Below are 22,941 nucleotides of genomic sequence, written 5' to 3'. Positions count from 1 at the left end.
CACATGATGACCACTGTTTTTGAATAATCCCTGCAAGCTCTCTGTCTTAATTTGAATATGCCTCCCAAACTGTGCAATTCAACCTCAGATTGTGTTTATGTAAAATGCTATTGGTACATTTGCTGCTTCCCTTTTCTTCTAACACCCCTACCATCATTCATGCCTGACGTCAGGAGTGAAAGGGAAACAGTGGGCGTTGGTAAGACCAGGTGCAGGCTGGCAGCAGTAACCCAGAAATAGGACATTAACTTCTATTGAATGTGCCACTTAGCCCAGAGCTTGGGAAATGCAGTAGCAAAGGGATGGGTTTTCTTTTGCTCATCTAACTTTTCCTTTCTTTAGGCTTCTATTGAGGTCTTCTTGAAATAAGTAAATCAATAGACCTGCTTCCAGTTGCTTTTGATCTCAAATGTCACAGAAAATGAGATTTTCTTGGAGTATCGTCATCAAATGTCACCTAAGCGAAACATGTATTTTTTTTTTTTTTTGGTATATACAACAAACATTTATTTCTTTCAGTTCTGTAGGCCAGGAAGTGCAAATTCAAGGTGCTCATAGGTGCTGTCTAAGGAGGGCTCCCTTATCAGTTTGCAGACAGCCTTTTTCAGATTGTATTCTCACATGCGAAAGAGCAGATATCACCTCTTCTGTGTTCCTCTTTTTAAAGGGCTTTTATCTCATTCCTGAGGGTTCCGATTTCATGACTTAATCATATCCCAAAGGCCTGGCCTAAAACCATCCCATCTGGAATCAGGATTTCAGCATGTAAATTTTTAGAAGGTTTTTTTTGGTTTTTATAAGGCCAAATCTCCCATGTTAGAGAGATTTTGGAAAATCCTGAAAAACTTCTTCCCATCTAAGGACATTGGAGGTGGGCAAAGCTGGGATCTTCTCCTTCCCTCACTCCTCCAAAAGCTACCTGGCCTAAAATATTTTTGAAAAAGTAAATAAATAAATAAAGCCCTTCCACATTTCTGCTTCCATCAAATTCAGAGAAAGGGGGAAACCAGTGCTTCCTTCCTTCTTCATTTCTCCTACAATGGAGAGAAGGTCAAGGAAGAGTCAAAGGGTTTGAATCACAACTACCTAAAGGCTGAACATTCCTAAGAAAATGATTTAAGCTGAGTTTCCATGTCCTCATGTGAAAAGTGGGAATAGCCATATATACCTCCCAGGGATGGTGTAAGGATCCCATGAAGGAATAATGTCTGTGAAGTACTGAGTCCAGCAACTGCCACCGCAGCATTTAAACAACACTGCCTTTGGATATTAATGACCCTGTCATTATCACAGTGAGGGGACTTGCTGCTTGGGAAATGCTGCTTGGCCTCCACATAACTCTAGGTAACTATTGGAGGTACTTGGCCACAAACCAGCTAACACAGCCAGCTTCCTACTCAAGCCTGGCAGCAAGGTCAATGTGCCCAGGTACATGGTCAAAGGCCAGCTCCACTCCTCCAGACACTGATAGGGAGGGTGGTCAGGGGACTGGGACTATTGGCATCATCCTCAGAAATCATAGCATTTCCTGCCCTGCCTAACACAACAGCAAAGGTTTCAAAACAGTAAAAGTGACCCAGTCATAGCTTTCCTGTGAGCTGTTTATCAACTGATAAGGCCCCAAGGACCACAGACCCACGCTGAAATTCCAGACAGAAGCTGAGCCTAATTCTGGGACTTATTATTACTATTAACAATAATAGCTGCTACTCTGGGTGATTTCTGTATACATGCACAGACACTTCACCTAGTATTTCACCAGCTCCTAAAGTCATCTCCAAGGTGAGGATCCTTTTCTTTTTCAATAGAGTTTTTTATCTGAGTATTTTATATATAAAGAAAAGTACACAGATCATGAGTACACAATTTTATTTTCTTATGAAATGAATTCTGTGTAATGACCATCAAGCAACAGGTTGCTTCCAGCCCTCTAGGAGACACCCCCCCCCCAAAGGCCTTCTTCCAGTAAATAATTTCTCCTGTCAAAAACTGATAATTGTCCTTAAATCTAACCATACAGAGGAGTTTATAGAAATGGAATAATATGATATGATATGTTCTATTCCTGGTCTATTCTCAGGTTGGCAGAGAGGCCACCAAACATTTCTAGAGTGGTTGTGAAGCAAGGTTTCTTAATCTTATTAACTAGCGTAGAAACTGAGATTCTAAGTCCTGACAGCATTTGCCCGGTGTCATAGCTGCTGAGTGGAAGAGCTAGGGTTCGAACACTCCTCTTCCCTTCATGCAAGTCTGTGGATCTCTTGAGAAAATATAACACAGAGAGAAACAGAAGTGTGAAGGCAGCAAATGCCTGAGTCCCACCCCGTGGGGGAAATGGAAAGCTTGCCTCTGACGCCTTTCAAAATATTGTGTGTACTTTGCTCTAAACAAATCTCAGAGATAAGTGGAAATTATTATCATTTGATAATCAAGAAAGATTATCTGAGAGTTCCCAGATGCCAGACAGATGAGACTGGCACTTTCCTGATTCTAGAGGGTGAACACAGCCAGTGTACCTCTCATCATGGGCCAACTGCTCTGGCTCTGGAGCTGGAAACCCCTTTCACATATGAGGCTCAAAATATATGAAGGCTGAAGCCTCTCAGGGAGACCTTTTATTTGGTTGAGTGAGGCCAAGCACCAGCGAACAGGAGCCTGCCTACCAGTGGTTTTCTCTCTAAGTAAGATTTTACATCTGCTCCTACCAACCCAGGAATTCTACATTCAGACCTCAATAAATGGGATCTTGGAACCCTTGGCCAACATGTACCTCTTAGGAAAAGATCCAGAAGAGCCTAAATGATTGATTTAGAAATCTCCCATTAAAAATTGGCAAACCTACTGCTGCCTATAAGACTGGCAGAAGTTCCCCCTTCCTCTCTTACTGTGTTCTTTCCCCAGGACCTTGTAAAAACCCCTATCCTCTGCAACATCAGTGGGAGCTCTCCACTAAAACTTGTGCTAAAAATATAAACTGTAATGAAAACATGGCATTTGGATTAACTAAGTCTTTGCCTTTGTCTCCCTGCCTCCCTCTGGCCCTGGGGACCTGCTCATTTTCATTCTTGAACAGTTGTCTGGAACCAATTATCTTTAGTCAGCTTTTTTACTGACCTTTAAATGGGACTTCAGGGTTTCCTATATGTTGAGACATTTCAGTTACTCTCCCAGGACTTGAAGATGGTAAAAAAAATCAATGCCCTGTCTGGGTCAGGCAGCAGAAAAACCATCACAGGATGGAGCTTAACTCTGGGAGTGGCCAGAGCAACAATCCAGTCTGTTGAGGAAACTCTTGGAAGGTTTGAGTGACTTTGAGCTGGTGCATCTGGAGGAAAGTGAACAGATGGTTCCCCTGTCTGGCTAGGAATTTGTTCAGGCTTTATGTTTGAGAATCATAAAAAAGCTACAGGCTAGATCTAGGGATCCCTGAAGAAACTAGGGTATCTTTGCTTAGGAAGGTGGACAAAGAGCTCTATGTCATCAAAAGGTGGGGCTTTACTTAGCATTTTGTGTTTCTAGAATGGAGGGGTTAGATGTCAGTTACGGTGGATCCATGTAAAAGGTGGATCCATGTAAGACGTTCACCTTTTACAAGGCTGGGTACCCAGCGCAGTCATGACATAGCACTCCCAGGGAATGGTGATACGTGGGATTTGGCTGAGGGGATGACATCAATGTCCACTGAAGGACCCCCACAGCCCACACTGAAGCTGAAGCCAGACATCCCTGAAAGGACCAGCTCCAACCAGGGGTGGCTAAAGACAAAGGAAGCAACTTCAGGTGGTGAGAAAGCCACCTTTCGGAGTGGTGTAATCCTCTAGAGCTCAGGGACAGGAGTAGGAGTAGGAGCCCCAAGAGGAAAACTTGTTGTCCTGGCCAAGATGACTCATGGGGAGAAAAGAGATTCCCAACCCCTGAATTTGGGGCACCGTTCACACTGCCTGCATATGAGCATTTACAGTAGCTAATAAATTTGGCCTGGAGTATTATCCTTTTCCCTAGCAAATGCTATGGCAAATGCTAAAGAAAATTCTGAAAATTCAAATCCTTAGACTCCCAAAGACCAAACTGTTCCCAACTTGATCAGGTCTCTAAGCTCAAAGCACAATGCATCACATTTTAGATAAAATAAAATTTAAAAAAAAACAGGCTGACCACTTGGGCATCAGATGGAAGATTTCTAATATGATTTTACATAACTTCAAAGATCAATCAGAAACCTGCCAATGTGATTTGAGTGTAAAGAAAGTTCAACTCTCTACTTTCCTTCCATTGGAGAAATACTCTAAAGTCTTGCTTTTTGGAAGGTCTTCTGTGAACCCATAGTATTGGCCTCATCTGGGTACTCAGGTCTCAGACTCCAGCTCAGATTGATTGAGTCCGAATCTTCATTTTACCAAGACCCCTGAGTTAATCTATGCACATTAAATTTGAGGAGAACTGCACTCAAGAAAGCAGTGGGCACACCAGCAGGCCTGCAGCCTGTCTTCTTAGACACAGTGCTCCTGAAATTGAAAGACTGGCATTTCACTTGCACCAGAAGGACAGAAAGTCAACCTTTCCTGGGAGCACCTATGTGACCCCACCTGCACGAAGAACATCAAGAAGGAAGAAATTAACTCCCAGAGCCTATCATTGCCCTCCATGAGAGAGAACATAATTTTGTAGGATTGCTCAAAGGTCTGTAAAAAGCTTTGATCCAATGGCCAAGACACTGAGGGCTTTGACTTTGTCACAGCCAGATTTGCTCACATGGTCTGGAATGGTGGGCCCACACTCTGCAGTCCTCTGAGTCATCCAATATCTGTGTGTACTTTCTCTTCTTGGCTGGAGGCAATGAGGCTCTAAAATCAAGGAACCAAAAGGGAGGTTAGGCTTCTTTGCTCAACATGTTACATTAAATCCAATTTAATTTCCCAGGTCTCTACTCTGGACTTTCCTAAATCTAATGCCTGTTAAGATTACTTGAACCCTACTAGTCTGAAACTTAGTTTTGTTTTATCCAATGAACCTGATATTCACCTCCCTGAAAAAATAACCTTACAACTTTCAAAAGGCAGAGGACTCAGAGACTTCAACTACAGGTGCAGGTTTTACACCTGAGCATGTTTTCAATGTAGAGTTTTACCACAATTTTTGATAACTCTTCCTCTCTTTGCCACCTTCTAGACCCAGAAGACGGAATAAAAAGGAGAAAAGCAAAAGAAAAGAATATTCCTTAATGTTTGATTGACAGTTTTCTGAGAGCTCATTTACAAATCCCCTTGAGTCGTCTGGCTGAGCCTGCGTAAGCACACGGCTCCCTCCGGTACCTGGAATCTCCCTACAGATTTCTGACATTTCAGCTTTTTGTTGAATGAGGACCTTGGGTTTAGTGGGTTTTTAATTAAAAGATGGTCTAAGCCAGGAACCCGGGCCCCGCCGTGGCCTATCTGCGTCTCAACACTGCCATCTGCTGGAAAGGCTCGGGCTGCCCGTTCTCTATGTCTCAGGGCAGCTGGCTGCGAGGTCTCTTGTAACTAAATATCTTGAGCTTTACCCGGAGACGTGGCACAACAGCTGCTGATGGTAAGAACAACTTGTCCCCAGATGGGAAGACCCGGATTGGTCCTGAGCAGTGGCAGGATGACCCGTGTTTGGGTAGCAGTTGTGAAAGCTGTCCGGGGTTCGGCCGGAGTCGCTCCTTGCAGACGTGCCCTGCGCCGGGTGCACAGGCAGCATCCCAGGGGCAGCTGCAGCTGCTGAGTGGAGGTAGGTAGCCCGATTCTGCACAACTGCAGGCCTCAGGGTCCAGGAGCACGCGCCTGGGGGAAGACACAATCAAGGGCCTAGTTTTCTTGCTACTCTGAGTCCGAGAATAGGGACAGCACAAGATGTGCGGCAGGTGGGTCGCACTCACCTTTGACCTGCGGAGGAGAGCAGGGGTCTGATGCAGAATAGGGTGGGGTATCTGGGAGCTGGCGTTGCCTGAGGATTAGAGACATGGGTTGCTTTTGTTTTGTTTTACACTATTCTGTGATACTTTTGTCAAGAACAGAGGCAGCCCTCAGTGAACAGAATCCACGTGATGGTTCCAGGTGAATCCGGGGGTTGAGGAGCAAAGCCCATCAGAACATGCCCAGTGTCCTGTGTCGTGGCTAGGTGACCCGGGCTTTGAGTTCCAGTTTTTGTACTCCCTAACTGTGTATCCATGAACAAGTACTTAAGTTCTCCAAAACTCCATTTCCCCACCTACAAGACAGCACCAATTATTACACCTGCTTCACAGTGTGGTTGTGAGAATTGAGATGATGTCCCTAAAGCCCACGACATAATACCGGAAACAGAACCGGTGTTCAAGAAAATTTAATGAGTGTCGTTTTGTTCCGGACATGCTTACACCATAAAGAGGGCTGCTCACACTGTTTGGGCTAATGCCATTTTTTTTTTTTTTTTTTTTGCAGTGGCTTTCCATCTATATCTGAGGAATCCCAAAGTTTTTGGAAGGAGTTCTTAGACCAGAGCTTCTTAGACCATAATATGGATATGAAACCCACAGGAATCCTGTCAAAATGTTGATTCTGATCCAGCGTTTCTGTGTGAGGCCTGAAATGCCACACTTTTAGCACCCAGGAGATACCAATGCCATGGCTCTCTGGCTCCTACTTTGAGTACAGGAAAGCAGCAAGTGAACTCTGGGCAATTTTTTTTTTCCCCCAAGGAAATGAAGCCTGTCTTGCATAGCTACTAGCCTTTTTTTTCCCAGAACTTTCCTTTCTCTACACACTCTCTCACACACAATCTTGTGTATTTTCCACTGCACCCTCTGGAGTTTCATGCTGCCCCTTACATTTCTTGCTCCCTCTTTCCAAAGAGCATTCCACATCTGGACACTTCCCAGGATATCCCATCACTCCAGCTCACCTATGAAGAGTTATGGAAAATAATAATCCTACAAAACAACCCCCAAAGAGAAGCTGAGAGATAATGCAGCTCAGGAGGAGGGAGTGGAAACTAGCTAAGCATTGACCTTCCAGTAAATCCTTTCCTGATAACATCGGATGAATACTGAATATTAGGCTCTGCATTTTGACCTTCCCCCATTGCAAATTAGTCCTATTTACACACAATAAATACTGAACAATGGGCCCTGAAGGATGGAGGCAAATACTGAAACTCTGGAACCAGACAATAAATTCCAGAAGAAGAAATACCCACCCTCACAATCTGGACTCCTATCTCTCCAGGTAACAATGAATTTCAACCTTTTACAGCTGCCCTCCTGAGTTAAAAGTTTTAACCTTCATAACTAGCCCCTGACTGTCCAAAGGGCACACCCACAAGTTCCAATGATGAAACTCCCTAATTGTTCCCTATAAAACCAAAATCCCCTCTGTAATCGATGGCCATTTTCGCATCCAGAAAATGAGTCCCCACGCTGCCCAAGTCCGTGAAGAACAATAAATGGCTTCCCTGAATCTGTAGAGGTCTGCACCCCTCATTTTGCGCTTACAACCGGTGTACCTAGTAGAATAACCTAGAAAATCCGAAAGGGCCTCAGCCTGCTCCTCTAGACAATTAGGTACCTGGACTCTATCAGATGTGGAGATAAAGCATTAAGGGCAATTTGCAGGAACCTGCACATGCTGATAGGACTGGTCCCAACTCTCCCTGACAATTTGATTTTCACAGAAGGACGAGAAAGTCCTAAGTAGCAAATCCCAACCTCATATGTGAATACTTGCCTACTAAAAGGGGTCTGTAGCTAAATAAATTTGAGGAATGTGGAATATCATTTCCCTTCTCCAGTTTCTCATTAGCGCATCAAAAGCTCTGAGAAGTGCTTCTGAAAAAACAAAAAGATGCTCATTTAATTTGGTTTAAGCCAGTGAGTCACAAGTTTATTTACTGATTATGGAATTTTCTTTCTTTCCCCACAGTAGCTCCTGGAACAAATTTCCTATAGAGCATTTAGGGGGAAATTTGCTTTACAGAACCAATACTTCTAGCTTTTAATACATTTATATAGATCTGAAAAAATATGTCTGTGACATTCAAACCAGCTCTTGGTAATTTTGTAGCCTAGTGGTATCTTAGATCATTTACATAAGGAGTTGTCACTGACATTGTTTAAAGGCACAATACAGGGCAATTTAGAACAAAGTAAGTAATTAAGGATATGTAGTAAACCCAGGTTGGAATCGCAGCTGGGCCCCCTCAGGCAAAAACCAAGAAAACCCTGGCCATGGGGGCAACTGGGAGAAATCCTGCCAAACTGCCTAAAGAGCCTGGTATGAGAAATACTCAGAACACAGAGTGTTTGTGCAGGTTGTGATGATCACTCAACCAGCCAGCATCCCTGAGGCCAGGGACTAGACCTGTTTCTGCTTGTTCCCACAGAGACCTACTGCAGCCCCACCTCCCTGCCTGCACCTGAGCACTTACCAAGTAGTGACAGGTTATCTGATCTGAGGACTTTAATGACCATGAACTCCGACAATCTTTACAAAACTGAGGCTCAGATCCATTCTGAATCACACCCTTTTTTTGGGGGTGGGGAGCTGTTCCAGAGATTGAACTCAGGGGCAATAGACCACAGAGCCACATCCCCAGCCCTATTTTGTATTTTATTTAGAGACAGGGTCTCTTTGAGTTGCTTAGCACCTCGCTTTTGCTGAGGCTGCCTTTGAACTCTTGATCCTCCTGGCTCAGCCTCCCAAGCCCAATCAAACCCTTTGATAGATAATTTTAGACACTTTAAAAATATTTCCCCAATTTTACATACTGCCCTTTTAGTAATTGTTGTATTCTGTATGTAAAATATGGATGTGTAACCGACGTGATTCTGCAATCTGCATTTGGGGTAAAATTGGGGGTTCATAACCCACTTCAATCTAATGTATGAAGTATGATATGTCAAGAGCTTTGTAAAGTTGTGAACAACCAATAAAAAAAAAATATTTCCCCAAGAATGACATTGACCAAATTATATTGTTATACCATGTACATGAATGAATATGTAACAATGAATCCTGTTATGTATCATTTAAATGCACTAATAAAAATGTGGAAAAAAATAAAATAAAATATATTTCCCTGAGGTTCAGATTTCTTCAAAACATTCCCTAAAATATTCATTAATCTACAAGTTATATGTAGGAGAAAGGGCATGTTTTCTGGAGCCAGGCAGATTTTTATCCCAGTTTTGCTACTTATTGATCTAGGGAGTCTCACAGTCTCACTTAACCTCTCAGACTCCTCCTCTGTAAAATATACACAATAAATTTAATATTATAAACATACTATCTATTTGACTGCTTTGTTAAGAGAAGGAAATATGTAACATCAAATATGGTTAAATAAATGACTGTATAAAGTGCAAAGAACAAGGCCCAACACTTAGTAAATGCCCAACCATATTAACTTCCTTATCTACAACATCTACAACCTGCCCCCTCAAACCACTCCCAAAGATAAGGAGGAAGTATTTTGGGGCAAACTAAGTCTGGAACTCAGTTGCAACAGGGAAGCCTGTAAGTGGATATCTGCAGTCCTGCAGGAAGGACTGTTATCACTATGGACACTAAGAATACAACACTGATCACCTGAATTCACACCAGCTGCTTGGACAGAGTGAGCCATGTGAGGGTAAGTGCAGGGGCAATTGGTGTTCCTGGAGCCAAAGAGCTGGCTCAGAGTATATGGGCTCAGACGCTTGGCAACACACTAGCCCTGTAGGGATGTGTGTATGTTTAACTCACCTGCTTACAAAATGTTGAGGCTCTCTTCTTCCCAGAGTCTGTAGGCAAGGATGTTTCCATTGGCAAAGAGTAGTAAGAGCCAGGTACTAGAAATATCCACAAATAGGTTTCCCCTTGACTATTGAGATTCTGGCCTGATTTTGCTCTCTGTCTTGGCAGGGACATTTATAGTCATGTCAAAGTGGGCTCAGTGACAGAACAGAGATGACAATGTCAGAGGAGGGCCAGTGAACTTTTAAAGACAGATCAGTTGAAATTATCCAATATGAACAAAAGAGAGGAGAAAATTGAAAATATGAAGTGAACCTCAGAAAACTGTGTACAATATCAAAAGGTCTAACATTTGGATTGTTGGAATCCTAGAAGGAGAAAAGAAAGACATTGGTACAGAAAAACAAATATGAGGAAATAACAGCTGAAAACTTTCCAGATGTAATGAAAAGTACAAGTTTACAGTTTCAAAAGTTGAGCAAGTCTCAAACAGTACACTTTCAAAGAAAACCATGCTTGTACTCAGACACATTACAATCCAAGTAAAGAAAATTCTACCAGCAGAGGGCGGGGGAACATTATGTACAGGGAACAATAATTCAAATAATTGTCTGTTTCTCATCAGAAATCATGGAGACCTGAAGATAGTGGGTCAACCTTTTAGGAGTGCTGAAAAGAAAAAAAAAAAAAAAACTCCTTTTGATCAAGATTTCTACATCTGGAAAAAAAAAATACTTTAAGGGACTGGGGTTGTGGCTCAGTGGTAGAGTGCTTGCCTAGCACATGTGAGGTACTGGGTTCAATCCTTAGCACCACATAAAACTAAATAAATAAAATAAAGGTATTGTGCCCATATACAACTAAAAGTTTTTTTTAAAAAAATCTACTTTAAGAATGACAGTAAAATAAATACATTTTCAGTGGAGGAAGACTAAAAGAACCCATTGCCAACAGATCTGCTATAAATAAAAGAAAGGCTAAGGGGCTCTTACAGTGAAAGACAACACCAGAAACAGTAATAGAGCTTCCCAAATGAAGAGGACCAACAAAAATGATAAATGCTTAGGTCACTATAATGAACAATTTTACTTCTTCTTAAATTCTTCAACATGTATGAAAGTAAAAGCAAAAATTATAACATTGTCTAAAACTTTTAAATGTATGTAGCTGCAGTATGCTCATATCAAAACACAGATATGCAGCTAAACCAAACAGAAAAATGTATAGTGTCAACGGCTTAAATTAGCAAACAAAGAATGGTCTCCTATTAAGAACTAAGTTTCCACCCAAGAAACTAAAAAAAAAAAAAAAAAAAAAAAGCAAACTAAACTCGAAGCAAACAGAAGAATGAGAATAAGAATGGAAGTTAGTGAAAATGAAAACAAGCCCAACAGACCAAAATCAATGAAACCAAAAAGCTGGTTATTTGAAAAGAGCAATAAAATTGATCTATGAATAGCCAAATAGATGAAAAAAATCTCAACACTGCTAATCATCAAGGAAATGCAGATGAAATCACAATGATATACCATCCCACCCTAGTTAAAATAACTATTATAAAACAAACAACCAACAACAACAAAAATGGTAGCAAATAGGTAGAGAAAGGAGAATTCAAACACTATGGTTCCAAAGTAACTACAGCCATTATGGAAAACAGTATGGAAATTCCTCAAAAACTAGAAATAGGACTATCATATGATCCAGCAGTCCCACCATTGGGTACATAACCAAAGGAGATGAAATCAGTAGTTTGAAAAGATCTGTACTCTTATATTTATGGCAGCACTCTCCACAATAGCCAAGATGATGGAACCAAATAGTCAACCTCAGTGTCCAGTGGATGAATGGACAAGGAAAATGTAGTGAGATACATATAACATCCTGTGTATATATAAAATACATTACATATACATAAAACATTGCATGTATACACATTATATGTGTGTATTTATTTATTTTAACAAAAACTAATTCAAAATGAATCACAGACAAAAATGTAAAATGTAAACCTCTAAAACTCATAGAAAAAAAATTGGGGGACTTGGATCAGGCAAACTATATTTCTTGGATATAAAGCACAAATCATATAAGAAAAATTCTATAAACTGGACATTAAAATTAAAATTAAATTAACTTTTGCTCTGAAAAAAGGTTACTGTTAAGAGAATGAGAACATAAGCTACAGACCAGGAAAAAGTACTCACTAATAACATATCTAATAAAATTCTTATATACAGAATAAACTTTAAATTTTCTCAACAATAAGATAAGAAAGTAACCCTCACTTTTTTTTTAAATGGGCAAGAGATTCGAACAGAAACTTAACCAAAGAAAATGTTTAAGCACATGAAATGAAATTAAAACACAACGAGATGCCACTACAAACCTGTGTGGATGGCTATGTTAAAATTTTTTTCAATTGACAATATGAAGAACGAATAATGGAAAGAAGTAGCTAGATACCTCATCATGACTAATGGTAATAAAGCAGTATGGTCACTCTGAAAAAGGTGGCAAGTTTTACAGTTTAACATATGAATGATCATATACTGGATCATCCATTATGACTTAGCAGTCCTTATTCTAAGTACTTACTCTAGAGAAATTTAAACTTTTGTTTGTTTGTTTTGGGGATCAAACCCAGGGCCTTCTGCATGTGAGGCAAGCACTCAACCAACTGAGCTATATCCCCAGCACTGAGAAATTTCAACTTTTGATGACACAAAAATCTGTACATGAATGTTTATAGAAACATTATTCATCATTGCCATAAAGTGGAAATAATCAAAATGTCCTTCAGTGGGTAAATGGATAAGCAAATTCTCTCCCAGCAATAAACAGGAATGAACTATTGATAAAAAGACAATCTGTTCGATGAGAAACGGAAGATCCAAAAGGTTATATACTGTGTGTTTCATTTATGTGACATCCTGGAGAAAAGCAGAACTATAGGGACAGAGAACAATTCAGAGGTTACCAGGGGTTAGGGTAGGAGGTTTGACAACAAAGGGGAAAAGGAAAAGACATTTTGCAGGTGAAGGGACTGTTCTGTGTCCTGATTGGGAGAGTAGTGACATGACTTTATGAATTTGTAAAAACTTACAGAATTATATACAAAAAAATTGAGTTTAACTGTGTCTAAATTAAGAATAAAAAAGAAAGACGTATGGGCTGAGGCTGTAGCTCAGTGGCAGAGCACTTGCCTACCATGTGTGAGGCACTGGGTTCAATCCTTAGCACCACATAAAAATGAAACAAATAAAATAAAAGCAAGCTGTCCATCTACAACTATAAAAAAGAAAAGAAAAGAAAGATGGACTATCCATATTTACATCAGAAAATAAGGGCAGTAGCCAGGTGCAGTGACAATCCAGGTAACTTGGAAGGTTGAGGCAGGAGGATTGCAAGTTTGAGGCCAGCCTGGGCAACTTAGCAAGACCCTGTGAAAAAATTTTAAAAGGAAGGAAAAAAAAAAGAAGGGAAGGGAATGAAAGCAGAAACCAGTGAAATAAAAAACAGAAAAACAATTAAGAATATAAATTTAATTTGGTTCTGTGAAAAAGCTAGGAAAATTGATAAACCACCTGTTAGATTGATAGAGAAAAACAAAGATACAAACTACTGATATTAAGAACAAGAGAATCATCACCACATTAAAATATAATAAGGGCTGGGCACGATGGTGCATGCCTATAATCCTGCAACTTGGGAGGCTGAGACAGGAGGATCGTGAGTTCAAAGCCAGCCTTAGCAACAGTGAGGCACTAAGCAACTCAGTAAGACTCTGTCTCTGAATAAAATACAAAATAGGGCTGGGGATGTGACTCAGTGGTTGAGTGCCCCTAAGTTCAATCCCGGTACTAATAGATACATAGATAGATAGATAGATAGATAAAATATAATAAGGAAATATGAAGAACTTTGTACCAATGGACATATGCACCAGACAAATTCATTGACAGACACAAACTGCCTAAGCTGACAACTACCAATTAATAACCTGAAGAGTTCCATATCCCAAAGATATCAAATCAGTTGCAAGGGCAGGGGTTGAAGGGAACAGGGGGAACTTCCCACAAAGAAAACTCTAGGCCTCGCTGGTGAAATCTACCAAAGAAGATTGATATTATAATAGAAAGCTGGTATTGTATAATAATTAGAAGAAGTAATACCGATCCTACCAAGCTCTTTTGGGAAAAAAAAAAATGGAAAAGGAGGGATCATTCCCAGTTTATTTAATTATTTCATAAATTCTTAAACATCACAGGGAGAGCCGTTTTCTCATTACTTACAAGGCCCCCAAATCAAAGTCATTGCCCAAGAACTCTTCCAGGAGACTTGTGTCCAGGGCTGGGTTCTCCAGAGTGCCATTGGGCCCTTGAGCTGCAAAGGCAAATTGAAAATCTTAAGAGCCATGAAGATTTCAGAATGACTGCTAAACACTTAGACAAGCTCATACCCCAAGATTTCAAAGCAACAACATAGCACAATGCATTTATTGAGAGTGTGGTCTATCTTTCTTCCATTTAAGTATTTCCTTCAGAAATCTCTTTAGATGCCACCCTCCTTCAGCAAGTCTTTAGGCTGGGTAGGTGCCCCTTTTATGTGTTTCCAAAACACTGAATGCTTTCTTTACCTTAAATGCTATTAAAATCGCATGCTTGCTATAGTGATACAACCACTTCGGTGTTCATATTAGCACAATTTACAACAGCCAAATTATGGACTCAGCCCAAATACCCATCAATAGATGAATGGACTAAGAAATTGTGTTAGCCAGGCATAGTGATGGATGCCTGTAATCCCAGTGACTCAGGAGGATCATGAGATCAAAACCAGCCTTAGCAATGGTGAGGCAATAAGTAAACTCAGCAAGACCCTGTCTCTAAATAAAATCCAAAACAGGGCTGGGGATGCGGCTCTGTGGTCCAGTGCCCCTGAGTTCAATCCTCAAAAAAAAAAAAAAAAAAAAAAAGAGAGAAAGAAGAAAGAAATTGTGGTTTATATACATAATGGGGTTTTACTCTGCCATAAAGAAGAATGAAATTAAGGCACTTGTGGGTAAATGGATGGAAACACAGAATATCGTTGCTAAGGGAAATAAGTCAGACTCAGAAAGTCAAGGGTCAAATGTTTCCTCAGATTTGGAAGTTAACAAAATAAGGGGAAGAAGGTGGTGATGGAGGAAGGGATCAGAAATCATAAAGATATAGGGAAGATCAGTGGGGTAGAAGAAGGCAATAGAGAGGGAGGAGGGACGGGAAAGGGAAGGAAATCCAGAATTCAACAAAATCACAATATGTGCATATGTAAATACACCACAGGGGATTTCACCTTTATGTATATGTGGAACGCACCAATCAAAAATAAATAAGTAAATGGGCGAGAGGAAGATTAGTAGAGTCTAGAAAGGAGAAGAGGAGGGAAAGAGGAATATGGGGACTGAAATAGAGTTAATAAAATCCCACGCATGGAGATTTTGTCCAAATGAACCCAACTACTATGTATAAATATAATACTCTAATAAAAAAAATTGTGCACTTGTGCTTTTCTCTCCTACTCTCCCTGCCCCCCAATTCTATAAAAGCAAGGATTATGTTTTCCTTATTGTATCCGCAAGGATCCATGGCATAGAAGAGACAAGCAGTAATCATTTATTGAATAGGTTTGGTGGATGGATGGATGGATGAATGGACAGACGAACAGTTATATGGCTGGTTTGTTGGTTGATGAATAATTTTGTCATGCTCAACAAAAAGTTCAACATCTCACTTTATTTTTGTAGACCTCTTAAAATATAATACAACTGTTCTCTCCTTTTTCTTAATTTGGAAAATGAAAATAAATTTGTTGGTTTCTGCCTGATTATAATATATATTGTTAGAATTTTCAAAGAATCTAAAAGGTAATGTGGCAATATATATTATAAAAAAGACAAAAACCATCTGTATATGCTGATACCATAACTTTATACCTAGCAAACTAGATAAATAACTGACAATTAGAAATGATCAAAAAATTAAATAGATTGGTTGGTCAAAATTCAATGTTAAAACTGATGCTATTAAAAAATAATAACCAGCCAACTATTTATATGGACATCATGGATGGGGGTAGGGGTTCCATTCAAAATTACAAAAGTATGAAAAATTTAAATGTATACTTAGGGACAATTTTTTTAACTAAAAAAAAATTTTAAAAAAAACCCTCCATGAAGGGATTTAAGAAGAGATTTTAAAAAATGGAAAGATCTACATTGCTGATTGAAAAGTTCAATATTGCAAAGCCTTTCTAATTGATTTGTGTGCTGCTCAAATCAAATCATCCCCACATTTAAACGTTTTGAAACAATTCTCTGAAATATTTAACATTTGGAAGAATACATACGCAAGAATGACCAGGAGGAGTAATGAGTACTGAGATACACAAATGAATGCATCAAAGGAATGCAAATCCAAGGCAGAGAAATATTACATATATGTATGACATATGGAATTTGCGTACGTATTATGTATATACTTTGACCACCAGCAAGAAAAGGGTGATTATTTGGTAGACATTGTGGGGAAAATTGGCTAGACATTTAGGTAAGAAAACCTGGCTCATTTTATTGCTTCAACATCAAATTTCAGATAGATCAAAAATCAATGTGAAAATGAAATCATAGAAAAAAATTCTTATGATCTTGAGATAAAGGTTTTTTCAATCATGGCATGAAAACCAAAAATGATAAAGAAGATTGAGAAATTTCACTTTACACTTTTTTTTTTTGAGGAAAAAGGAACATTTAACATTTTATTTTGAATTAATTTTAAACCTATGGAGAAACTATAAGAAAACAAAGGAATTCATATATGACTTTCACCAAGATTCACCACTTGCACTATATTACACTTGCACTATTCTCCCTCCTCGCTTCATACACATGCACATATATAAACACATACCACACACTCTCCTATTGTACTTCTCTGAATCATTGAAAATATGTTGCCTTTATCCCTGATGTTTCAAGTGTGTTTTCAAGTACAAAAACACAATCATAATTCAATTATAAAAATCAGGACAGTCAACGTTACACAGTTTTTTAAATTTGTTCTTTTCAGTTATACATGACAGTAGAATGCATTTTGACATATCATACATACATAGAGTATAACTTTCCATTTTTATGGCTGAACATCATGTGGAGTTTCACTGGTCTGATGCATTTTACTGTCTTTCCCATTTCCATCCTCCCTCCCTTCCCCCCATTTCATCCCATGGATGAACCTCCCCTCCTTCTCCCCACCACCTATTGTGAGTCAGCATCCACATATCAGAGAGAACATTTGACCTTTGGGTTTGGGGGACTGATTTATTTCACTTAACATGATATTCTCTAGTTCCATATATTTGCCAGCAAATGCCATCATTTCATTCTTCTTTATGGCTGAGTAAAATTCCATTGTGTGATACAGTTTTATTTTATAACTTACATTCCATATTCAAATTTTGCCTATTGTCTCAATAATGCTGCCTATAGTGTTAATAATGTTAAGAAAGAATCTAATCCAGAATAACACAATTCATTCAGTTGCCATGAGTTTTTAGATTTTTTTAAAAAAAGATGTTTTTTAAAATTCTATTCAACTTTAATTTGCCTCATATTTTCTCATGGTTACATTCAAATTACATGTGTTTGGCAAGACTATTACATAAATGATATTATGTCCTTTTTAGTGACTTACACCAGGAAGATAATAATGCTTCATTATTTATGTTAATATTCATCCCTTGTTTATAGTACATCTGCCAGCTTTCACTACTATACTACTTTTCCTTTTGTAATGTATGGAAAATTGAAAGTGGGAAAATATTTTGTTTCTTATAAAAATTATTACTCAAAAGATTTAGCACTCGTTGATTATCATAAGTATAATAGAAGAAAAAAATGAAAAACTGTAAAATATTTTCAATGCATACGAAAAATTTGAGAAATTTCACTTTATACTTTTTTGAGGAAAAAGGAAACATTTAACATTTTATTTTGAATTAATTTTAAACCTATGGAGAAGCTATAAGAAAACAAAGGAATTCATATATACCTTTCACCAAGATTCACCACTTGCACTATATTACACTTGCACTATTCTCCCTCCTCGCCTCATTCACATGCACATATATATTCTTCATATATAAAATGTTCTTTCAATAATACCATCAACACCTCTCCTAGGAAAATAGTAGAGAATGATAAAGGGCAGTTTACTAAGGAACAGAATTTAAAAGATCAGAAAAATATTTTTTGCCTACCACATTCACATATATTCAGAGAACTACTAAAACCCACTGGTAATAACAATGGAAATAATAAGTCCCTCTGTGCACTGCTGGCTGAAAGGAGCATAAATTAAATAATCTCTGAGAGTAGTTTAGTACGTTTCTAAATATCTTAATGTGCATATTTACATTGACCTACAGTTCTACTTTAAATTTACTCTAATGGAAAAGTCACATAAATGTTTTTTAAAAATGTGCAGAAGAATATCATGGCATGCTTTTTTATAATAACAGAAGATTGGGAATAATTGACTGTGAATATAGAATTGACATTCTTTCCATGAAATGCTATGCAGACATTTAATAAATTCTGCAATGGTTCAAGAGAAAGAAATCAGGTACCCAGGATTTTTTTTTTTCCAAAGATAAAGGCAAAAGAGAGACAATTTCAAAACAAAAAAGTTCAGGGGATAAAATTTTCATGAGCCTTTCTTGAAAATCATTCCTTGACAATGAAATTCCACCAATCAAGAATAATTCAAAATAAAGAACTTGGGAAAACAGCACCTGAAGAGGAAATAAATTCATGAACCATGAATTCATATAAATTGGGATTTTGACTGAACATCTAGGAAAGAGTAGCTACAGATGGAAAGTTAAAAGTAAGAAACTCTTAGGAAGAATAATATAAGCAATAAAAATTAGGAGTTAGAAAGTAGAATATGTAATACTAATCATCTCCTCACTCACATCTCAGAGTGCATCTTCACCACCTTTTTTGGTCACTTTTTTTTTTAACTATAATGAACTACATGAGGCAAGCTAAGTTATAAAGAACACAGGCTTATTTAATTTGCAGTTGGGGAGGTTCAAGAGTATGGTGCTGACATTGGCTAAGTTCCACTAATGACCTTCTGGCCGACAGAGTTCCAAGGTAGTACATGGCAAGAGACAGGGAATATACATGTCTAGATATGTCCGGACTCTGTCCCTCTTCTTATAAAGCCACACAGATTTAATAACGGGGGTCCCAACCTAATGACCTTATCTAAACCATCACTTTTCAAAGGTCTCACCTCAATACCACAGTTGGATTAAGTTTCCAACTTCTTAATCCCATTAACACATGGATTTGGAGATTGAACTGCATGAGCTCAGGGGAATAAATCACATTCAAACATGGTACTACCTACATGTTCAAATGTAGGCAGTACATTCAGATTTTAAAAAACTACTCCAAATTTTTAATAACTTTCTCAGTTCTTAACCTTGGAAGAATCCTTTGGAACTGATATCTCTAAGGGTAAATAAGCAACTATATTAAATTCTGTAATCCCTAGAGTTTCTTTTGATTCTGTTAAATTCAAGTAAAATTAATATGATGAATTACTATAGTACACTAATGTACTATAAGGTTTTTATTGATTTTTTAAAAAAATAAATTACAATGGAATGCATTACAATTCTTATTACACATATACAGCACTGTTTTTCATAACTCTGTATATAAAGTATGTTCACACCAATTTGTGTCTTCATACATGTACTCTGGATAATGATGTCCATCACATTCCACCATTCTTGCTAACCCACTGCTCCCTCCTTTCCCTTCCAACCCTCTGCCCTATCTAGAGTTTGCCTATCCATCCACCTATTTATTCTTCTATCTGTAAATATTCATAGGTGATAAATAATATTCCACCACTACCAACACTGGTTAGGTTATAGAATTCAAAGTAATTTCACATTTTTCAAAAATAATCATTTTACATGTTGGAAAAATATTTTGTACAACTTTGTACAAAATGATATTCTAAGATAATTTTAAAACAAAATTGCCAAAATAAATTCAAAGATTAAAAAAAAAAGTCTAAAATGACTAGTATCCATGAAATAAACGTAGAAAATGTTCCCCCACGGCCCTCACCCACACTTGCATAAAAGAGCAAGGTCCAATGGCATATGTCATCTTTTAGAACTTCAGCAATGTTATAATTCCTCCCCTAATTTCACAATTCGGAACATAGAGAAAGAAGAAAAGTCTCCAGATACCTTTAATGAAGTCAACAGAAAACCAATGCCCAAATCTGACATAGGTGAAATATATAAAGGATACTACAGACTAATATTATCTGTGAATATTACACTCAAGTCCTAAATGGAATGTTGCCAAGTGGAATTTGAGATTAAGAGAATTTATCATCAAGGAACACAAGGATGATTCAATACTCCCATTCACATTCTAAAAGTAAAAAGTATTTGACCTTCTTGATCAATGCCAATAGGCCCGGAATATTCCACATGGATTCCAATGACTAGATCCTTAAGATTATATACATCCATATACACATAATATTTGTCATATATATATGTGTGTGCTAGAAAACTCACATCAAATAACAACCAAAGTCATGTTTAATAATTTAAAAGCTAGAATTGTTTCCATTAGTATTGGGGAAAAAAAGCCTTTTTGTTACCATGTTATTATTTAATACATTAGCTTCCCATGTAATCAGGAAATCAAAATGAGAGGGATAAATGTCAGAAAGGTGAAAGCAATTTGCAGAGGACAATAACTTTAAATTTATAAAGCCAAAGAATACCAACCAAAATGTATTACACATAATGGACTTCAATAAGGAGGCCAAGACAAATGTACCACTTAAAAGAATCAATAGATTTCTATAATCAAACAACGGCTACCAGGGAAAGTTAATGCAGAAAAATCCCGTTTAGAATAGGAATACAATTCCTAGAAATAAGCTTGATAAAATCAAAATAAAGCTCTAAAATTCTCATATAATTAAAGGAAGTCTTGAGTAAATAAAAATCATATTTTGGTAGAACAAAAAGAGGTAATAGTATAAATATATAAACGTTCCTAAATTAATTTATAAATTTAATACAACCACAATTTAAAATTTCTTAAAATAACAAAATGAATCTACAGTTTATATGAAAATTCCTAGGGAAAAAATTAGATGAGTAAATAAGCAGCATTTATTTATTTGTTGGTACTGGGAATTGAACCCAGGGGAGTTTCATCACTGAGCTACATCCCCGTCCTTTTTTTTTTTTTTTTAAATTTTGATAGAGGAGTCTCCTTAGCCCAGCTTGGCCTTGATGCTCCTGCCTCGGCCTCCAGAGTTGCTGTGATTACAGGTGTGTGCCACCACTACTGGCATAAGGGATTTTGGGAGGGGAGGTGGTACCAGGGATTGAACTCAGGGGCACTCGAACACTGAGCCACGTCCCCAGCCCTATTTTGCATTTTTATTTAGAAAAAGGGTCTCACTGAGTTGCCTAACACCTCGCTTTTGCTGAGGCTGACTTTGAACCCACAATCCTCCAGTCTGAGACTCCTGAGTCGTTGAGATTACAGGCGTGCACCACCACACCCAGCAGGATAATTAATAAGAAAGATATTCAAAAGTAATATAAATTTCTTATTGTAGCAATAAACAGACCAGTCTTTTGAACAAAATAAAGTCCATAAATAAAGTCAAATAGATTTATAGGTAGTTAGGTTATGATAAATGCATCATTTTGTGTTCATGAAATATGAATAGGTTACATACTATAATCTCACCCTGAATCAAAATAAATTCCTACATATATGGAAGATTTAGATAAAACATAATATTATTCAAAGAAAAAAGGGACATATGTTTGTACATTTTGGAAGGACAGTTGTTAAACCATGATGAGGACAATGAAAAGCACCCACACAAAATTACTACATAGTTAGCCACATAAAAACCGAGTTTTTCAGATCACATAAAAATCAAGGTTGAAAGCAAATGTTATCTCTAAAGTTTTCAATTAATAATTCCCAAATCAAAACCTCTTAATGATTGCCAATATCTTGCTCAACAGAGACAGTTCAGAGGGCAAAAACCATAGCTATCTCATTCATCACTATAACTCATCACCTGGCCCTGTTCCCTGGCTCACAGTGGACTGTCAAAGTGTATTGGCTGAATGAGTGAATGAATTACTTGAAAGGACTGGACTTAAAAGGTTACAGCCGGGCACAGGGGCACACACCCTCAATCCCAGGGACTCTGGGGGCCAAGGCAGTAAAATGGCAAGGTAGATACCAGCCTCAGCCACGTGGTGAGACTCTCTCTCAAAAATTAAAAATAAAAAGGATTGTGGATGTGGCTCAGTGATAGAGCACCCCTGGGTTCAATCCCCAGTATTAAAAAAAAAAAAAATCCAGCAGTGACCTAAATGGGGCATATGCTCCCTGTTCTGTGTGTCCTTCTTTACCCCATCTTTTCTGCCATTTCTAGTGGGTGGGCAAATACATTTGCACCCTAACAACAAAGGATTTTGAAATCTGAGTCTCCTTCAGAGTCCTCTGACTAAGCTTTGTCTTATCACTGCCATTTGAGTGGCATGAGAACCTCCCCTGCAGCCATACAATTCCCAAATAATTGTATGGGAGCACCTCATGCCACTGTAGAAAGAGAAAAACTGAGACTGTTTATTTGTGCAAAATGCAGACAGGAGCCAGTTCCACTGAAGTCAACTGCTCTCTAAGATGCCATGATACACAAATGCACTCAAACCCATTATTTAGAAGGATGTCAAGGACACTGTGTGGTGGGCATGTTGTCTTTGACAACTCCCAATCTCTGTTCTGTGTAGCACGCTTGCATAAAATGCTTTGCTTTTCTCTTGGATTGTAATACTTCTACAGGATATGAAATAACTAGGGTTTTTTGTTTTTGTTTTTGCTAACAAAGGGAAGCTCAAAGACTCTTCTTTCTTTTATTAAAATCTGAAATAAATGATAGATAATTTAATAAGTTCTTCATGAACTTATGAAGTGTTTTCCAGGTACCTTGATATTCAATACATCACTTACTTTCACGCCAATATCTCTCATGCTTTATTCTGGCCACAATAAAAAGAATTTGGAGGATTTTCTTCTTTATAT

General features: G+C 38.1%; 1 protein-coding gene across 1 annotated transcript in view; it reads right to left on the bottom strand.

Annotated features, from left to right (window-relative positions):
- MYRFL (myelin regulatory factor like) overlaps positions 1 to 22,941 on the bottom strand; it is a gene marked incomplete at both ends in the record, with an annotated part of 115,511 nt that overhangs the window by 67,173 nt on the left and 25,397 nt on the right. The window contains 4 exons of the mRNA XM_081310853.1: positions 4,753 to 4,844; positions 5,540 to 5,804; positions 5,900 to 5,967; positions 14,027 to 14,117. Coding sequence (XP_081166979.1) covers positions 4,753 to 4,844; positions 5,540 to 5,804; positions 5,900 to 5,967; positions 14,027 to 14,117 — 516 coding nt within the window. The remainder of the gene's footprint in view (positions 1 to 4,752; positions 4,845 to 5,539; positions 5,805 to 5,899; positions 5,968 to 14,026; positions 14,118 to 22,941) is intronic.

The sequence above is a fragment of the Spermophilus citellus genome (assembly GCF_964194105.1).
Source record: "Spermophilus citellus genome assembly, chromosome: 10".
NCBI lineage: Eukaryota > Metazoa > Chordata > Mammalia > Rodentia > Sciuridae > Spermophilus > Spermophilus citellus.
This window is presented reverse-complemented; position numbering and strand designations above follow the sequence as displayed.